At 46.7% G+C, this 20,872-nt stretch overlaps 1 protein-coding gene and 1 long non-coding RNA gene across 4 annotated transcripts in view; one reads left to right on the top strand and one right to left on the bottom strand.

Annotated features, from left to right (window-relative positions):
• Positions 1–20,872, top strand: part of LOC148386642 (uncharacterized) — a 66,368-nt gene that overhangs the window by 3,369 nt on the left and 42,127 nt on the right. For all 3 annotated transcript variants that reach the window (XR_015863090.1, XR_015863089.1, XR_015863088.1), the window contains exon 3: positions 5,979–6,042. This is a non-coding gene — a long non-coding RNA (uncharacterized LOC148386642). The remainder of the gene's footprint in view (positions 1–5,978; positions 6,043–20,872) is intronic.
• The window catches only part of fstl4 (follistatin-like 4), a 64,695-nt gene continuing 56,379 nt past the window's right edge, over positions 12,557–20,872 (bottom strand). Inside the window, exons 11-19 of the mRNA XM_088398801.1 lie at positions 20,488–20,608; positions 19,588–19,749; positions 18,550–18,684; positions 18,441–18,467; positions 17,750–17,868; positions 17,111–17,260; positions 16,273–16,380; positions 13,613–13,722; positions 12,557–13,500 (exon numbers count right to left, since the gene is read on the bottom strand). Coding sequence (XP_088254927.1) covers positions 12,801–13,500; positions 13,613–13,722; positions 16,273–16,380; positions 17,111–17,260; positions 17,750–17,868; positions 18,441–18,467; positions 18,550–18,684; positions 19,588–19,749; positions 20,488–20,608 — 1,632 coding nt within the window. The 3' untranslated portion in view covers positions 12,557–12,800. The remainder of the gene's footprint in view (positions 13,501–13,612; positions 13,723–16,272; positions 16,381–17,110; positions 17,261–17,749; positions 17,869–18,440; positions 18,468–18,549; positions 18,685–19,587; positions 19,750–20,487; positions 20,609–20,872) is intronic.

Here is a 20,872-nt window from a genome sequence, read left to right as displayed (position 1 = left end):
CGGGGAAAAAAAAATATCAATTTTCCTGACAAGTCAAATGATCGCGGATGCTGCCAGTCAGCCGTGTCGCGGATGCTGATGATTTATTGTGTTTTTGCGGAAGAGGATTGAAAGTCGGGTCAGCTTGGCCGTTAAAACAACATTTATCTCGCTGTCTTGCTGCCTGGCTATTTGTCTGGCTCGTTAGCTAGCTAGCCCTGTTTTTTTATTAGATCAGTTGCTAATCTTTATCAATTGTTGGCCTGTAAATCGCTTTGAAACTCTTTTTGTGGTGGACTATAAATTATGCAAACCATTTTTGATTTTTAATAAGTCCATATCCAAACTCCATATAAAACTCATACAGTTCTATTGACTATTGGCGATGGAGATGAAACAAAAGACAGACTTTATTTTTAATCTTGTTTTTTTTTTTTAAATCCCTGAATCGTCTCACGTTTATCACGAAATCAGTTCCAATTTCATGCATGGGAAACGGTCTTTCTTCTGTATCTTTGTCGCAACTATCTTTCCCGCCAGCATCGGCAGCACAAAAGCAATACATTTCTGCACAGGCTGCTCCAATGTGATAAAAAAAATAAAATAAAAAAAAAACTCAGTTTGCACGCAAGATGTGATTTTTTTGTTTCTTCTTCTCTTTTCGGCACATAGTGGGCCGGCTTATCTCGTGACGCTCTTCGATGCTCACTTTCTTACTATTTTTAGGGAAGCGCGAGGGAAGAATTAAACTAAACTGTCTAAAGGGCAAAAATCAGAACTGTCCAATAAGGCCAAAACGATGGCGTTAAAAGTGAACATCATTTCCACTGTAAATACACTCCATATCTTTTTATATACTCACAGAAAAAGTTCATCATCCAGTTGAGAACAACAACATAAAGGCTGACTTAAGCGCAAAGCCGAGCGGAGCAACACAGCACGTCGGCCGTTCAATATTAATAGAGATAATGGAAAGAAAGAAAAAGCAAAAAAATAAAAATATCCGGCATCAAAGCAAAAAGGCATTGTCCTCTTTAGCGCTCGGCGCCTCGCTCTAATGGCTTTTATTTGTCAGCCGTGTTTCGCTTGGCGAGCGGCGAGCCTCAAACGTTGTTTGCCATTAAGTGCTTAACATTTCAAGCATGACTCAGCACATTTCGACAACAACTTTTGGTGGACGAAGCGCAGTCGACATTTAGCGTGCTAATGACTCAAGGCCAAACAATACAAACAGATGGCAGAGGATTGCGCAAAGCTCTCATTGGCTGTCGTCCCATTTGATGACCACATGATGACCTCACACCTTTGACCTCACTCAGGTTCTTTCAAAGTTAGGTGGGTGGGGGGGGTTGAAAATTTTTTTTTTGTCAACTTTATCCAAAAGAGCTAACTCCACACTAATGAAAGTCTCTTCTTATCTCCCCTTCATGAATTTTAATACAGACGCGCAGATTACATTTGTGTAGATACGGCGCGGCCTGGAGGAAGGGAGTGACGGTGGGGAGGTTACCGGCCCACCTTCCCATTGCTGGTGTGTGGAGGAGCGCTTATTGTTTTCTATGAATACATCAGCGCGGCACCCAGCCGAGGATAAAGCCAAAAGAAAATGGTTGGCCTTGAGGAGCTAAGTGAAAATGACATGCACTATCTCCAACATACATCTTGTTGCCTTTCGGGCCAAAGATAAATAGTTTGCTCACCTTGATAGCGGGATCAGTTTGGCTTTTTTTCTTCTCTGTGCGCTCAAATATGAAATATGTGAATTATTCTCCAGCTGACCCGGCACCTTTTTGTTTTGATGTGGGATAAAAAAGCAAAATAAAATCCATAAATGTTACCAAAGTAGAAATCAATTTGCGCACAGGCGAACGGGAAAATAACACAAAATGGAAAGGTTAGATGTGAGCCTTTCTATAAAAGTCAAAAATGAATCCAAAATTCTCTGGTAGATGGATAGTGATGATATGAAAAGTCGACACACCCTCGCCAGTATCAAACTTCTGCTTGCTTGGCCCTTTGCTAAAATTCCCCAAAGGATCACCTGCCCCCAATTTCCTCTTCATTTAGCGTTTGTGGCCACCGCTTCAGCTTGTCCTTGAGGATGTGTCGAAGCTGGCGCTGGCGTTGCGTATATTTGCCAAGCAACCAGCTCGGGGCGAGGGCATCCTTCCCGTACACACGCGTGTGCAAACACGCAGACACAAACACCTTCTGGCTCGCTCGTCTGCGCCCAAATAAACCCACTTTGGTGGGTGACTTTGTTTTGACTCCTTCAATTTTGCAATCATCACTGAAAAAAATATATATACGGCCGCTCGTTGACCCCTTCTCATGTTTTTGGATATTTCCAGCGTGATGGTTGCCATATGCCACCACGGAGGTGTGATGATGCCACGCCCGATAGATTACTTTCACCTCATCAGCCCGCGCTCTCTTGGCAGGCGCCAACGGGACTTGCTCTCGGCGGGTTTGCGTGTGTGTTGCTGGGGATCGGGCAAGCAAAGGACGCAGAGGTTGAGGTTGGCAGATGTCAGAAAAGCAAAGTAACATCAAAAGTCAATGCGGGAAATAGTTGTGGACAAGGTTAGGACTGATTCCAGTTTCGAAACTCTCACACTCAGTCAACTCAGAGTTCCGTCGTCAAAAAAAAACAAAAGTGCTGAATTGCACTGACCAAGTGTTGAGGACCTGAGTGGGAGCAGCAGTGTTCCTCCAAGGTCAGGCCCAGTGCAATTTGAACCTGTCACTCACAAGGCAGTTTTTTTTTTTCCTCTCTTTCACCTGAAATAATTTTTGAGGCAGCTTTCATAAGATGGTGTTCTTTTGTGTGCGTTTAGATTCGCCCACACAATCTTGTGGCTAAATATTCAAACTCTCCAACCTAATCAACTCGTGATTCAGTTTCTATGTAAAGCTGACTGAGGTTGGACGAAGGACAAAATCACAGTCCGGCAGGCAAGTAGTTAGTCGGATAGGCACTCTGAGATCATTCATGGAACGATGTGACTCCCCGAAGGAAGCCTTGATGGCAATTACAGGCTCCTTCGGGACCGTGCTGAAAAAGTACCTGTACTCCCATCTCATCGCAAAATGGAGTCATGGCTAAGAGAGGACCTGGAGATGATTTGAGCTCTCAAGCTGTTGCCATGATGGCCTTTTAATCGTTGCTAATAGCATCATGGCTAAGTTTTCACCGAACCCCCCTTCCTCTTTAATATCGCTTTCACTCGTCGCCCTTCACGTTTGCCCGCGCGCACTACATTGATGGCATTCATGAAGTGGGGGGGATTTTTTTTATTTTTTTTTTCTCCCCTGCTTCCCCAAACAAACAAAACGCTGTACTCAGCGGCACCTCGCGGCGACGTATTAGCTGCTGAATTGACTATTCAGAGTGGGAGTAAATGAGATGACAGGTAAGCGGAACATTTGCAAGGACAAGCCTATTCACATGAGATATATATTAAAAGTCAAGAAAGGAACCTTTTGTATGATCATCTTTCTCCACCACTGCTTCCCTTTTAGTGAAAGGCCTCCCGCTGGGGCTCCGTCGTGCCCCCCCCACATCGCCGATCAGCATTGTGAGCGCTTCGCATACCTGCCGCTACCCCGCTGCGACGGCGTACGCGCGCCAAACTCCAGTAAGACGTTTTCTCGGGAACGCGGCGAGAGCGTCAAAGTCAAATATTTTTTTTCGCTGAAGGAAGGCAATTTTCCAGGGATTGAGACCTCCACAAAGGCAGCAAAATGGCGGCAAACCAGCTTCGATAACATCTCAACAAAGTGGATGTCCGCCGTTGTCATTGCCGTTATGGATTATTCGGCTGCTTTTTTAAAAGCGGTTGATAATAAATGGCCCAGCGCTCTCTAATAATCCCCAATAGGGCAGCGCGATTCCAAGTTAGCCGAGGTTATCTTTATTAATCGTCTCTCGGTGCCCGTTTTGCATATCCTTTAAGGAGCGTATTTGATATATGCTCGGAGAGCGTGACATCATCCTGAGCACTGTAGCGAGATATTAGAAATCCATACACTCCAAACATGATGTATGACTCCGCCGACACCAAATTGACTGCTTCGGTGCGGCTTTTTCGCGGCGATGACCGTAAAAAAGGGGCGGGGGCGACGGAATCAAGAATAATTTGCGCGTTCAGTACGGCGGAAAAGGTCAAAGCGCAAAGACAGCTTAAGAACGAGGTTCTTAGATTTGATAGGGAAGCATGGCGGAGGCTCGTAAGGGGGGGGAGCTCAGGTGGCAGAAGCTTAACCCAGCCTGATTTTTTTCACAACTTGTCACAGCCCGGAGATGTTTCTTCACACATGTCATCGGGCGGATTTAACGCAATTATCCAGAACAGCTGATGACTGCTCATCGTGGAAGTTTTTCCAGAACTTTGCCGATGTTGTGAGCAGCGAGGCCTTGGCCATGATATGAATCATTTGAAAGATTCGACAATTCGGCTCAATTTGGCCTTGTCCTATGGAAGACAATATGAACACTCATCTTGTCTCTTCCTAAGCAGGAATTAAAGTCACTCGTGGACAAAATAGTCCCCGGGGGTGTCGGAATAGTCTCTAAATTAGCGCCAATGTCCGCGTAAGGCATAAAGCCAGACCATAACTTTTCCCATCATCCCAATGTGGCTTGATTCCCGTGGCTGCCATGCACATTAAAGTTGGCATTTGCCGCTGTTCAGTGGAGCAGACAGGTGATGGGGTCAGCAGGAACGCTTAGCCGACTCCGGAATCAAACGGTGACAGCGCTGACAGCTAATTGAATGCGAATCAAAAGATAGACCGGCGACAAACGCTGCCAGGAAGCGTCTCGGTCTTGTCTGTTTTGTCCCCGGCGTCGCGGAATCGAGGCGGCGTTTGCCGTCACGCTCGTCGACGGTGAGAAAACGACGAACGACGTGGCCGCGCTCGCTGTGACGGACATTGTCACCTTACTGTCGTAATCGTTTTAAAAGCGTGCTTGGATTTTTTTATTATTAGCCACCAGCGACTCAGAAAAAGGTTTCACAAAGCCATGCTGGCGAAGACACAGGAAAGCTGTAATCGTTTGTAGCGGCCGTGACCTTCTATTTGTGTCTCTCAGGGATGACCACAGAATGCCAAAGCCAAAATCGCATCCAGTTGAAAAAGGATCGGTCGCGTCGGTAAACGCCGCAGCGACCAATCATGCCTGGCTAATGTGTGACCGATCAATTCCTGATCAATACTAACGTGTCCCGAGCTCTGATGCTGTTAACAAGACTCATGATGGTGACTGGAAGACGGATTGCGCCAAAAAATAACAAATAAAAAGCTCATGAAAATGTCCAAGCCAGTGGACTGGGCAGGACCTAATAAATTGTCCCGGTGAGGTTTCCATGGCGACCTTTCCGGATCAATGTCCGGAACGTTTTCGACTGTGCATTCAGAATTCTGCGGCGCAGCTTCCTCGGGGCAGTTTTAGGCTGCCGTGGGAGCTGTGTTGTTTTCTTTTTGTCGATGTCAGCATTTAATTGAGTTTGTGCAAAAGTCGCTTGGCCACACACACACATGCACTCGCGCACACACTTGATCTTGATGGCAGTGCTATTTTTTCGGAGGGTGGAGCGGTGGGGCCTGTCAAAGTAATAATTTTCGACCTTGTCTGGCTCACCTTCTGATGAGACTGGATCTCAACGGCTGACCTTAACGTTTGGTCTTCCCAGGCAAGAATTGGATGTATTTGTTTTCATCTCTCCCGGCAGCTCCGCCACGGTCGAAGCTTCAATTCCGAACGATAATGTAAATACGACATGGCGCCGGGCGACAGAGAATCGATTGGTTGTAAAAACAATAGAAACTGGATTTTTGTTTCCTTTTTAAAAAATCAATCTGTCGTTGTTTTGTTTTCTTTCATGCAATATAAGATATTTTACAGCTGTCCGGGGAAAAAATGCTAACAGAAATGGAGCAAAAGGGCCTCAGGTTGCTCAGAGGATTCAAAATTGTATTTATTTTTTGCTCGACAGGTACTGGTGAGCTGCCTACCAGCCAAAAAAACTGCCACCGCTTCAGATAATGGATGGATGGAAGGTACGTTTGTCAGCTTCTTTTAAAAATAGAAAAATGCTAATGCTTCATCATAATAGTGCTGCTATTGATTGCTATACACTGAACTGAAATGTAAACATTGCGCAAGTATAGTTGTGACACCAAGGAAGTCATTCCCCAGAAACAATTGTGACCGAGGCCCCCCAATTCTCTCAGCCTTCCCTTCTGTTTCGCCTTTTTAGCTGCTTCACACCGCTCCCGCCTCAAGGTCCCATTACCCATAATCCCTTTGTCCTCCCGTCACGCCTCCGGACCACCCACTCCGCTCCGTCGCACTGTCAACACGTTGCCCGCTCGATAATGACCGGTCGCCTACACCAGTGCTCTGCGTCATTTTCACTTTTTTTTTTTTCTCACCCCCGCTATCATCATAATTTCTGTCTTGTTTAATTTAGGATGATGAAATACCACTTTTTTTTTTTTTTTTTTAAACGGTGCGTTATTAGATTGAAGCAAACAAGACGCTTCCAATTCCACTTGACATTACCTGCCTGATGACCTCGTAAACGCCTCGCGCAGCCCTAGCGGTTATTTTTAACTGGTTAGCGTGAAAATTGGACTCAGCGGGATGAGCGCCTGTTTGCAGCCAGACGTTCAAAATAAACTCAATTTCCTATATAGAAGAAAAACTGGTGAGAGAAATGGAAATAGATGCTAATTAAAATGGAGGACACGCTTGTCAAGTCAGCCATTTTGTGTCATATAGCATTACGGTTGTTTCGCTAGTAAAGCGCACGAATCCTTGGAAATTTGATTGAACTTGTGACTTTGAAAGAAACACACATTGATGTGTTTTGGGGTCTCTGAGGAGAGATTTTTGGACAACAATGGCGCTCATGGAAACACGACGTTTTCAGTGTTAGCACTGTTGTAGCGCTTGCGCGGGTATTGTTTTGCAGTTCTAACGAGTCGTGTCAAAACAAAACACGGGGTCGCTGGCGACAGGCTTGTGCTGATAAAGATGAGCACTTTACACAATGTGCTGAGCAAGCGTGTGGCTGCAGCCTGCTGGGAGAAAAAAACTCTTTAAGTGCGCTGACCCTCCTCGTATATCACCGAGCGTCCGGTGTCTTAAAAAAAAGCAGAAGCGGGAGAAAGATGTATACGCCGGCTCTTTTGCTCTCTATAAGTCATTTTTGTTTTGGCCCAACAGGAATACAGGGACGCTTTTTGTGCTTAGTCTTTGATGAAATCTCCTTTGCAATCCTCGGAATGTTGATTGGCCAGCGGCTGCCATCTTGTCACCGTCGGTCTCGAGCGAAAAGTCTCTGTGATATTGCCAACGGTCAATCCAATAAGCTTCATCTTCAGTATTCCTCTGACAGGCTGGATTAACTATATCGGAGTAAGCCGACGCTAAGACGCATCAGAGTGTCAGAATAATGGCGTTCGGCAAAGGCCGCAAAGGTCAAGAGCAGGATAAATGTGGTCAGTTTTGTGTCTGTGCTGCCTTGCGTCAACATTTGAAAAGCTGAGTTATTGTCCTTGCGTCACCTCTCTAATGAATCAAAAACGTTGACGTGTGCCAGACGGCGCTGTTAAGAATTCCTCATGGCTTTTTTTGTGATCAATTACTCATTTCAGATTGGGGTGGCTGTTTTAAACATGACGAACAGCAAGGGGCCACTATGAGGCAACGCCTTGTAACTCAAATAGAGCACCCCGTGACTGGGTTCGGCGGGCATGGGGGAATTTTTCAGGGGCGTTGACAATCCCAAGTTGAGACCAATACTTTGAGCTCTTAAAACCAGATCCAGTCCAAGACTTTGAAATTTAAGATCACCTTCCGCAGTGCAATCATGCGCTTTGATTCTGTCTTTGAGCTTCCAATTTAATCACTTAGCATCCATTTTAGCTTTTTTAGATTGTCTACCTCCAGCTGAGACGCTCGCCACGAATCTTAGCAAGGCGAGGCAAGGATGACAAAAAAAAAGCAAAACAACTTAAAACGGGGTCTGCATCGCTGCGGGGGCGTGAGCAGAAGATTGGCCCACCCGATACATCATAGAAGGCACAACACTGTTGACCCATTAAATAGCCTGTTATTAGCTTCTCGAGCCGCGCTCCACGCCAGGGGGTAGACAATCTGTGTTTGATCTATCAATTTGATCTATTGCGTCTGTGTTTCCAAAAACCGACCCGAGGTGAAATCAAAACATGACCCGAAACAGCAGTGGAGGCTCCATTTTTGTGCTTTGGCGATGTAAAGGAAAAATCAAAGCCGTTTATTTATAAGGTCGCTATATATTGGCATTGGCTGTGTTTACATGTTGGGAAAAACTCAATTTTTGATCATGGTTGCTTTCAACTAAGTTGGAAAGAGTAGAGGCAAGGTGAAAAGATTCATGGTGTGTATCGGTTGAATGTAAAAAAATGACTCGTGTTGTGCCAATCGGGAGCTAAACGTGCAGGAGATTGGCTCGTGCACCAGATTGATGCCACGGCCGTTTGGTTCTCGTTCTTATTGGCCTCCCCCAATCTCCCCGTCGGATGTTGGCCGGAGCTCCCCGAAGAGCATCGAGTTGTCCCAAATGGAAAGCGATGACAGTCATCTCGCCGGAGAAATGGAGCGGCACGTGGAAGGAAAAGTGCGGAGAGCAAATTTTGAGAGATGAACGTGTCAGCGGACGACGGGAGAAGAAGAATGAGTGCGCTCTTTGAAATGATGCGCGGCGGAAACATTTTGGGGCTTTAATTGCGACCGGCTTCAAGGGCCATTACAAGACGCTCGGCTGCACTTCCTCCGGAACTTTCACCTGAGAAGTTCTTTTGAGACCGAGTGAAGCTCGTGAAATTGAGACCAAAACATTGCGGAGTTAAATCGCAAACATGAAGTCAAGATGAGGACTTTGAGTGATGCAAGTCGATGAAGTCCATGCGTCTGTGGACCTTCCTGGTGGTTTCAAACGGGCCACCCCGCTGAACTAGAACCACCTGCTGCTCCAAACTTGCGGTTCCAACATTTCTGAAGCCCTCGCTCTCATCATCATCATCCGTCGTCTTCTACTTTGTTCCATCCGTCTCTGCCAAGTAATTGGTGTCACTGTCTCTTGATGTAATATGAATGGGCGGCATTGTGTCGCCGCCGCGTTGGGGCAGAGAGATGAAAAGTGCCCTGAGTGCACGGCAAGGAGCGAGAGGGCTAGAAAAAAAATAATCAAAGGCCCACCAACCTGCCTGTAGCCAGACGGAACGAGGTGGAGACTTCACCGGTGTGGGAATTGCGCCGAGAGCTGAGGAGAAAAAGAGATGCGTAATAGCGGGACTCTGTCGCTGCGGCAACACGGAGGAAAATAGAGGCCCCACTATGTCGGAGTGGGAGAAAGATTAAAGGGGAAATTGCTACTCCTCCTTGTCGTCATCCTCGTCAACAATGTTGTTTTTCAGCCTTGAAGGTTGTGGTATGAAGCCCGAGACCTTGATGTCTGCTACGTTCAAACACGCAGGCTAGCGCTCGCGGCTTTGTTAGCATACGTTAAGAATGTGCCGTCTGCTCGTGGTGTCGAGCGTGCCGCTCTTCAGCGGCGGGGTCGCCGCGCTGTTGACACTCGGCGACGCTCCACTCCAAAACCTCTTGATGCCCGCTCGCACGCTCATCGAGCAGCGCAAACACTGCACAGCTGTGGCACGCAAAGCAAACACGGCCAAGTAGCTTAGTTTGACGCATCTATCATAAGAGCCACGGCTAACCTTGACTTGAGAGCTCCAAACATTACATTGGAAACCTTAATCCTTTTTACAAACCTGAATTCGGGCATTAAAATTGATCAAATGGCTGTCCTTATACTTTTGCCCTCTCGCAGACTTCTTCCTCTGGTCAAACGAGCGGCGGTGTCCATGGCACAATCACTCGGCGTGGCCTTTTGAGAGGAAATGTCAAATCGGCGTCCGCCGCCGCAAGGTCGAGACAAACATCAGTGAAAGATGGAGGCAGGAAAAAAAAGAAGTCGGGGCTTGACTGTGCCCTTTGCCAGGCATTTTCTCAGATTGTTGACGTTAGAATGAGATCATGTTGAGACAGCTAGCTTGATGCTAAAGATGTTAAGAATAGGAAGGACTGGAAACCATCGTAACACTCTCATTGAACTAGTCGGCAATCGAATTTTGTCATCTAACAGAATTGAAAAATACGATGTGTTATTTAATGGGCCTTCTCTGGGGCTGCTTTGCTGCGTCGGACCCTGCCTTTGTCCGGCCCTCCGTCCATCACGACGCCATTTCATGTCAGAGTTTTTCTTTGAATTGCAGCCTGGAGAAGAAGTGGCTTTCTCTCCCTCGCTGCTGAATTATGCTTCTTTTTTCTCTCTGAAGGCCTGCTGGCCACACTTTCAACATTTTCACAAGCGGCCCGCAGAGGAGGCCGAAGAAGGAGAGCTGAGGATGATGAGGATGAGGGTAGCATCACTGTGACTTTGTTTTTTTTCTCCCAAATTTTCTTGTTACTCTCTTCCAAAGTTGCGACGACCCGAGTACCGAAAAGAACCCGGGGGCCGTTATTAATAGCCGTTTAAGCGCCGCTTGTTTCTGTGGAAATGTTAATGCCGTCGGGAGGGCGTCTCGGAATAGAAAAGACGATTTTGAATGTAATCCGTCTTTTCATTAGGCACAACTGTGGATTTTGCGAATAGAAACTTTGAGCGTGAAAAGCTTGTCTGGCGTAACGAGAATGCAAGAATTGCAAAACTCCCTCAGGTTGACTCGCACGTGGTGGCGCTTGAACCTTCTTTGTCTGCTCTCTCTTTGTCTCCGCCGGCATCGCAAGTTTTCCTTTTTCAAATTAAAATGAGCAATTTAATCCATCTAACATTTTCTTTGGGTTGAAGCCAACATTGCGACGTGCGGAAGCACCTCATCAAGCCGCCGGTAATTAATCAAGCGACAGTTGACACTCACCTGAACCGCCGCGCCGCTCATCGCCGCAAGGTCAATTAGCCGCACGTGTCAACAAAAAGCGCAAATGTCGTTAGTTCCCCCTCGAAAGTGACGATCCTTCACCTGCAACACGATCGTAATTCCCCAGGAGGTACCAGCTATTCAAATCGACATGTTTTTGAAAACAATTGATGGTTGCAAATTCGAAAAAACAAAAACTCTATCCCGTAATTAATTTCCAACTATCCAGCGGCAGGAATAAAAAAGTAAAATGTCATGCACTTGAAACGCATGAATGTGTGAAAAGGTTCGGTATAGTCGAAGGGGGCATGTTCCGTTGAGTGATGAGATGACACGCCGCTTAGTTGCCAGTCGCCTGCGGAAGCACCTTCATGTCATCCAGTCTACTGCAACTTTTAATGCCCTGGAGTTGAAGTTGAAGCTAAGTTCGCCACTTGACAAAAAAAACAAACAAAGACCTGTGAGCGATGGAGCTCGTCAAATAGAGCGAGTCGATTTCTATTATTATTTTTTTTATACGTGTTTTATTTGACTTTTCTTACAAAAAAAAACAATTGCCCTGGTCAACCAGAGAACACACAAAATGCATACAGAAAAAACCTGTACAGTCACTTTCGTCATGTGTCCTAAACACGTTATCTACAACAGCTGCGGGGAGGTACGACCCACAAATCGAACCTTGCACGTTCTGACATTTGAGACGATTGGGCTAGCTAGCTCGGTGGCGATGCGTACGAGATTGAAAATGAACAAATGTGACTTTTTCTGTTCATTTTTTATTTTTTTTACACAATTAACTGTTAAACGACGATGAAGGTCACTGAGAGGTATATGGCGGACGGGGACAACAGATTTCGATGGCATGCACGTTTCACGCCCGTTTCTACTTGGTACGCAAAGTGGAATTTGTAAATAAATAGCTACAGTAGATATGCTATCTCCAGCCGTGTTGCTGAGAATTTGTAGCTCATTATTGTGACATTTTTTTTGTACGATAGCATACTGATAAGTCACTAAAGTGAAGGAAAAAATAAACAGCAGGCTGTGAGCATTTGTAAAAAAGATATTTCTCTTTCTTGTCAAGACTTGGAGTCAATCCAAGCTCATTTACGGTTCAAGAGTTCAGCTTCGAAACTAGCAACGCTAAGCGCTGCCACCCAAGCCAGCTTATTTTGTACTTTTCCAACCCACACAGATTTCACTGCTGTGTTTTACTTTGGCTAAGTCAGTTTGTTTCTAAATCAATGTGAAAAAATACGTGGACTTGCTACTTTGCTAGCTAGATCTCCTAGCTAAAGGGGAAACAAATGCTCGCAGCCTTAAGTGGAATTTAAAAATTCCGCAATTCCGATGTGAACGGAAGAGTCGCTACGTCGTTTCCGAAAACACACAAACAGGTGACGTGGGAAGATAATACAGCGTCTAAAAAGACTCACGGGACACTAAATGCAGACATTGACTGACGGACGGACGGACGTTTGTGGTTAGCACTGGTGAAGACAATCAACACGCACACAAAAACAATCGGAAAGCTTTTTTTACTCTAAAAAAGTGAGCATTGTGCATAGTTCGTCGCGTGGTAACCCCCCACCCACCCACCCCGCCCGGTCGGGTACCTAACTTGCTGTGATAACACGGAAGGGAAGTGCAATCGTACAAATGTGTCACACTCAACACCATTGACACTTTCTCCCAGCGGGACTATCACCCAAATTACTTATTTAAACACATTAAATCCCAACACATTTAATCCTCCTCGCTCTGTAATTAAATACCGAGCATCTTCTTTTTAATGAAGTCCTACTGATAGTTGTTTTTTTTTTCCTTTTTTTTCTTTTTTTTTTAACTCATACCTCGCCGACCCAGACCACCGTGTTGCCCCTCGTAATGTCCGACACCTCGCAGTGCGGCGTTCTCTGTTTGCCGTTCAAAATGAAGAGGGACACGGCCGACGGTGTCAACAGGTACTGTCCAAACGGGCCGCTGGAGACCACCACCCGGTAGGGCGCCCCCCAGGGCCAGCTCCGAGGGCCCAGCGGCTCCTTGAGGCCCCGGAGAACCTCGGTGTGTCCCGAGGACAGGTCGGCGAAGAGCAGGTCCGCGGTAGAGTCCGAGGCGGCCACCGCCACGTATCTGTTGGATGCGGTGAAGGAGGGTTGGTAGACCAGGTCTGAGGCGGCGACGGGGTCCTCTGGTTCCTGTCGGAGGCGCATCTCCCCCTGGAAGGAGACGGTTTGCACCGTCAACCGGGCAGCGCCTCCGCCGGCCCCATTGCCGGTCGTCACGATGTAGCGGCCGTCCGGTGACACGAAAGCCCGGCCGGTGAGGTCACGGTTTGGTCCCACCACCGCGTCCGTCACGGCGTCCACCAAAAGCTGGGCTTTTCCGCCTCTGCACTGGATAAAGTAGACGCCACTTAGATGCGTGTAGGCCATGCTGGCTGGCACGCAGCTGTAGTCCTTCAGGCTGATGGTCTTGACGCGCCGGAAGGTTTCCAGGTCCACCTTGTGCACCGCCGGCTCGTCTTGGAGGAAGACGAAGGCGAACCTTGGCGGACAGAGTTCACGGCGGAAGGTTAATTTCCTGTCGTGCCGTGGTTTGGCGGTGATTAATAAGTGTCATTAGCTTTCTCATTTATGCGGAGGGTTTTGGCTTTTACCTCACGTGAGTGATGATGAGGTTGGTCGGCGGGATGAAGAAGTCGCTGACCCGCTGGAAGGAGGTTCGGATGGCGTGATGGACTTCACCCATGCTGGCTTGAGGAATTACCTGCGAGAAGATCGGAAAAAGGCACATAAAATGGAATCTTTTGTGTTAATGCAGAGAGGAAAGTAGACCGCAAGATGTCTGTGGTTGGGGGGGGGGGGCAAATATCTCTACACATATGACCTTGTCGAGTAAGAAATGGGCCAAATATATGAGCTTCGTCATTTTGGCTTTGCGTGTACTTCACACGTGTCCAGCGCACCACCACTTCCTGCTTGCCAGATAAGCACGTGGCGCCCCGAGGTGACATCCTCGTCTGTCTCTCTGGCGATAAACATCGTAAAGGTCTGCCACGCCGGCGCATGAAATGCGACCCCGCATCGCCTTCCCCCGATAACACGTCTCATTCCGAGATGCTTGTCTCGTAATCTTTCACTTGATCCGCCGCCAAGTCAGCACTTTTTTAATAATTGTGTTGAAGTACGGCAAGGAGACATTTTTGTCCTTGATACAATATACAGCCTAGTATTGTAGTATTTACTCGCCAAGAGTTTTTACAAATCAAATAAATTGGATGTGCATTATTCGTTTGAAAAAAAGTTAGATATGGCATATAATGCATTTTTAAAAATAAACACCTCACCCTTAATTAACATACGAGCCAAAATAAGTCTTGCCCTAGTTTCCAGTTTGTTTTTGCAACAACTTCTAGCATAAAATAAGTTTTGATTTTGGACCCCCCTGCCACTTCTACATTTCGACAAAGAGCTGTTTTGCTTTTTTTTTTTGCCATTTCTTTTTTACAAGAACAAGGCATCAAGCACACTGCAGCATCTCGTCGTCGCCCAGCAGGGGGGTGGGCGGGCCTCCATTCCGTCTGCGCTCGCTCCTAAAGAACTGATAAATAATAAAAACACGAAAAAAAAACGCCCCCTCTCTTACCTAGCCATTTTCTTTTCAACAAAATCTCAGCAGCACTCGCGACGACCAAGCAGAAAACGCAGGAGGTGACGGGATACAATGGCGAGAGTTAATACGGTTCCGCCGGGTATTATCACGCGGCCAAGGTGCGCTAAGCTTCTTTCCACCAGCTTCCCTTTGTTGAGACTTCATCCCGGGCTTTCATCTGAGTCGCTCGCTAGCGTCTCTCGTTTCCTTCCAAACATCAGAGCGGCTAAAAAGAGATGGAAATCATCTCTAATCCCTTTTTAAAGGAGTACTAATGAACTTGATGGTTTCAAACGGGACCGAATGGCTCGTCTAGATCTGCATTTACGTCAAAACAGAATGAAATCATCTCCAGAATTGGTCGCATGACAGAAATCGATGGTTATAATGTAACTGACATGCTAGCCACATGCTTGCTAGCATCTCTTCTTTAAATCCAAGAAATTAAAATCCTCTCTCGAAATGTCACTTTGAAAATGCCAGAACGGATTTGCTTGCTAGTGTACATCTCTGTCAAAACATCATAACGTTCCAAAAACATCAGTATTTTTTTTTTTTTTTAAACTGCACTCCAGAAGATTATAATGGTTAAAACGGGTTCCCTTTTCTGTCAAAATAGCGGAACATCCAAAAGGATGGAAATCCTCTCAATCGCTGTCATTTTTTTTTTTTTTTTTAACACTCCTCCAGAAGAAGCTAGTTAAAATGTTCACCAAAATGGGTGCGTGATTGTTATGCAAAGCCATTCTGCTTTGCTCTTTTAATTACACGCCGCGGAATTGTTTTGTCATTACAAAAACAAAACAAATATCTGCCTCATTTGAGACCCTAAGCGCTGAATTCTAAACAACAACTGTTCATGAGTAAACAATAAAAATATGTAATTATGCAGTCTGATGGCAGACCGGTCCAAATTTGGCTCTAAAAATGAACCCCGAACCCTTAAGAGAACCCAGGGACAATTTAAGCCTTTTTTTTTTAGCCATTTTGGCTGTGCTGAATGAACATACTGGGTGTGGAATTTGCAGATGTTTAAAAAAAAAAAAAACAACAACAACAACACATTTTTCTCTATTCCGTAACTTGGACTAAAATGTGAATTGTTTTGATCCTAGTATTAAAGTGAACATTTGAAATGACCATGAATTAGTTATGAGTCAGTGCTACTAGTTAATAGTCAAGGTTAAAAGAAATGTAAAACAAAAAAGAGCAACGTGAGAAAAGTGACTGTAGCTTTACTCTTTTGATCTGAATAGAAAAAGAAGCAAAGCTTCTCCAAAGAGTCATCAATTTGGTGGTGGTGGTGGTGGTGGGGGGGGGGGGGGGTATCACCCCTCAGCGAGGCGTCGTAACCATGCAGACGGTCGTAAACACCATGCCTTGCCGCAGTTATAATTGCATCTTTGCCTCCGGCGGGACCGAGCGTAGCAGTAAACATGTTTGTGACTATTATACATAGAACTGCCACGTCCCCCTCGGCCTATTTCCCGCGTGTCCCCGACCCTCGGAGGATTAGAGCCGCCGTTGTCTGCAGAGTTTCATTTGTGTACGAAATTTGGTAGTTAGGGATTATCGGAACGTAACACGATTGTGATTTATTGGCGAGTCGGCAAACTTGGCTGCCATCCCCTCATGATAGACAAGTCTACCAAAGTTCTGGTGTACCTGGAGCGTTGGTTGTGTCCGGTCCATGTCGCCCCACGTTAGCACCCACACTTGGTCATGTGACTTGTCGTAGTGCATCTTCACGGGAAACGGATCTGTCGCGACGGCCTGCGAAACAAAAAAACACAATGCAATCAAAATCTGTGTCAAAATTAAAATTTCCTCTATTTAAAAAATAAGTGAAGGAAATAGTTTTAAAAACAGAAATAAGCAGTAGCTAAAATGCTAGACTGCTTACTAAGCGGCTTCAAAAGTCCAAGAGAGGCCCATTCAGAAGAAAGCCTTGGGGGAGGTCTGCTCCCTTTCACTCTGCGAGTACTTAACGATTTCTATGTTTTGGTTGAGCCGTTAAGCAAAGGTCAAGAAAACCTCTGCCGGGCCTCTTAGCAACGTCTTGACCCGTTGTTCTGCTGGCGTCCATGTAACATTTTGCCTGACATTTGGCAAGAATTGATTTTGTTGGGCAGCAGATGTCCCATCATGCCAACACAGACGTGCGAAACGTGCTCAGCTGCTCGGCGCCGGCCGTGACGGATAGAGAGCCCTTATAGACTCGCCGAAAGAGGACGGAGAATGAATTACAGTAAAAAGGCAGAAGGGAGAGAGGAGACACCAAGGGTCAGCAAGCAGGAAGAACACGATCCATTAAGCTGCTTCTGCATGGCTGCACGGGGGGGGTCTCTGCAACCATGCTGGCATTGTTCGGAGAGAATTTTTCAACATTAATCAATGGTGAAATATTTCATGAGTTTAGTGTTCTTTTTTTATTAAAAAAAAATCACCGGGAAGCTTTGAAATCAACTCTTGAAGGGAGGGAAGGGCGTTTTGGGTGACCCACCTGCACCACCCGCTGCGCTTGGATGTCCACCACCAGCAGGCGGCTCTGGAGGGGCTGGCTCACGTAGACGTACTTGTCGCGCACGTTGACCGCCGACGACCACACGCAGCGCTGGGGGGACGGGCCCTCGCTTTTGGGGCACATCTCTTCCTGCCATGGGGGGCCCAACATATAGACGTTGACATTTCTCTTCCCGAAATATTCGTTTCGAAGCTCCCCTCGCTCTTGTCCGCCTCCAGCAATTTCCCCCGCTGACAAACACCTCGCCGGCTTTCGGCTTGTGCTCGGAGAGCGTTTAAAGTGCACCGAGTGCTTTTTGCGGCAGGAACTCGCTAACGCGCGGCTTATTACGTTTCCATTGATCTCTAATACAATCACGGGCGGCTCGGTTAAAAAGCCCGATCCTTTTACGGAACAAGCAACTTTTAGCACCTCGAGCCCATTGTTCCACTTCCCAGCGGATTTACCCAACCGAGTATGGACTGTGTACAGTCGATGCGACTAATCCCATTATATTTCGAGGTGTTGACTTGACGAAAGAAAGTTGGTGACACATTGCACTGTTGCGCTGAACAGGAGATAATCCTTTCAGAAAAGCAAATCAAAGGTAATAGATTTGAAAAAAATAATAATAATTACGTATGTAGCGACGATCCTCTCCGTGCGCTTGATCTGCCGGCGGATCTCGCACTGGCTGGGCTGCAGCAACGTGATGCCCTCGTCGGAAAACACGTAGAACATGTTGCCCACGCTCAGACCTGCGGCAAAAGATGAGGTCATCAACACCAAAGCCAAAATTGAGTAGAAAAGTTCTGGTGAGAATAGTTTCGGGGGCAAGACTTTTTTTTGTCCACCTTATTTTTGATTTCGGTCTTTCTGCCTGCCTTTACATAACCCGCTATTGGTACAGTGGATAGAATAGCGAATGCTCGCCTGCCAGCTTGTAACGACACGCCGCGGCGGATGCTGCGCTCCCGTTGATAAATGCACACAAAGCATCCGTAGCTGGTACACTGTAAAACGCGCCGTAAACTGCAGTACAAAAGCAGCGTTGTTGTTTTTTTGCTTTCAATATACTCCGCATCCAGACAGGATTGGATGCTTTCCGCAACAGTGGAGCTCTGAGAGGTAGGTACGGGATAAAAGAAAAAAAAAGGTTGATTGTGCGCGAGAGGCAGTTGATGAAAGGCTCCTCGGCAGTAGGGGAGGAGGCGGGTTAAGCTGGCGAGCTGCTTTTTCTTATGGACAACATATATTGTCATTTATATGCATTCGCTAGCCCGGGAGAGGCCAACGTAATCACACGGATACAAAAGGAGCATTTACTTACCTTCCTCTCGCCATAGAATGTTTGCAACTGTAACACAAAAAAAAAAAAAAGACATCCATTGGAATCAGCTGAGGAATAGCTCAGGCTACTCGTTTGATTTTTATCTTACGCGTCTTCTTGGCTGAATCTTCCACAAACAGCGAGGAGATGTCCTCGTCCACGCCCACCTCGTTTTTGGCGATGCAGGTGTAGGCGCCCGTGTCCTCGTAGCGGACGCTGCCGATGAACAGCTCGCTGCCGTTAGCTAAGAGAAAGGCGAGCAAAGAATGTGATGGAAATTCCCAAGCGGCAGTTGGATAGACGCGTGATGTCTCCTGTCCACTTGCGTGTCAATCAAACAAATAGCATTTGTCTGGCATAACGGCATCATGTCCAAAAACAGCACTTAGGCTTAATTGCACGCAATAAACACCTGGCAATTTGCGCGACGCAGGCTGTATGTTCATTCCAGTCGTTGACATTTGTCGACATCTTGTTTTATGATCCCAATAATCACGCTGGAAAAGCATTTTAATCGCATCCAAACGCTCATTTTCGTTTCTGGCGAGCCTTTGGATTAACCATTCATTAAATTAGTGGGGGTTTTTTTAAGTCTTAATTTGCAGGCTATTTGGTGACGAGGGAATTTAATTGAGCTTTTAATCCTGTATGACAAATGTCAATTTGTTTGGAGACCTTTGGCGCCTTCGACTAATTGATTTGTCTATTTTGATGGGCATGTCATTATTTGTGCAGAATGCTGACCTTACACTTTTCCAGTAAAAACATCAACAGGCTTGAAATTCAAATTCAGTAACCTCGGCCGACCTTGACCAGGCAAAATGATTGAATAACAAATTTTAGCCGTGTCCTGAAACCCTAAGCCAAGCTTCAAACTGCAATTTAAGAAGCCTACTTTGTAAGGCTGACTTGAAATCGTAACTGTATTTTAAAACCATGGTCTTGAAACCCTGACCCGGGCTGTAAACCATCATTTGGAACCACAATAAAAAAAAAAACTAACCTGGTCTTGAAACCGATATAAGAAGCTGAAAGAGTAGTTAAAATTGAACAAGGCCTGAGGGTTTATGAAGAAAAAGTTGGCCATAAAAATACAAGAGTGGCTTATTTGGACCCCCAAACAAACAAAAACAGAACCTGTGCTTGCCTTTGAGAGCAAGCTGCTTGGCAGAGCGCGGCTGCAGCTCCACGCCGTTCTTCAGCCACACCAGCTTGGGATCGGGGATGCCGTCGGCGCGGCAGTGCAGGCTGGCCGACACGCCGGGCTCCTGGGCTTGCGTCTCCGGGTACACCAGGATCACCGGCGGGACTGCAAACAAGAAGGAGGGAGGGGGGGACGGGGGGGGGGGGTGGTAAGACCACCAGCGCCGCGGAATTACTTTCACGGCGGCGTGGAATGAATTCGCAGAGCCAAGCGCCCGGGGGTGGCTTTATTATGGCTGCTGCATGAAAAAGATGTTGGACGACTCGGCGGCGCCCGAGGGGAGGAAAGCTGTGAGAGAATGTAGACGATGAATGACACCTCCAGTTTGCAAAAGCACCTCAGAGCCTGACAAAGTCGTTGCTTTTTTTATTTATTTTTTTGTATGGCGTTGGCATCTCTGCAGGTCTACTGGAGGGATGAGACTGTAATAAGCATAGGAAGGAGTCCAAGCGAAAAGACCACAATACTTTTGGGAAGACACCAACAACCTAATCTCTCTGTTCCCTCAAGACCCCAATGTGTGTTCATCCAACATTTATTGACTTCTTTTGTACTGCCTATGAAAGCAAAGCATTTTCAAATCTTTTCTTTTTCCCCAATGTGCCTGTGACTGCAATGCGGGGACAAAGTGCTGCTGAAAATATTCAGCACCATGCAGCTTTAAGTCAGGAGACGAGGGAGCAAGAGCAAGTAAGGATGCTAGGGAGAAGGGAAACAAAAGGAAGCGAGGAAACAAGTGGGATGCAAGGAAACTTGGGGAGCAAGGTGCAAGGAAATGATGGGAGGAAGGAATCAAGGACATGTCGTGTCCAACTAGGGATTAGTCGGGAAGAAAGTACTGACCGTTGACCTGCAGCACATGCGTCTGTTGGATGTCCTCGTATCCGTAGGCATGGCAACTGTAGTTCCCCATGTGAATGGTCGTCACCTTGGTGATGTACAGCGAGCCGTCATCCCCAAAGTCCTTCAACACACATACGGCAGGTGGGAAATGAAGCGAGGCCCGGACGGACGACGGGGGAATAGCGGTAGAAGAATGGGAGCGAGGGACGGGCGGAATCCGGGCAGCTTGATGGAACGCGGCAGGGTGGCGGAGGGATCGTGGGACCATGAATCAACGGCGTTTGGGAATTTGATCCGTGGTGCTGACAAATTGCAAGGGTTAAAAATATATCAGCCATTAGCTTGACAAATGGGGGTGCTGGGTATGTTGCGGCGGTGCGCACCT

This window comes from Syngnathus floridae, chromosome 15 (assembly GCF_059516105.1).
Source record: "Syngnathus floridae isolate MCC-2025c chromosome 15, RoL_Sflo_1.0, whole genome shotgun sequence".
NCBI classification, from domain to species: domain Eukaryota; kingdom Metazoa; phylum Chordata; class Actinopteri; order Syngnathiformes; family Syngnathidae; genus Syngnathus; species Syngnathus floridae.
This window is presented reverse-complemented; position numbering and strand designations above follow the sequence as displayed.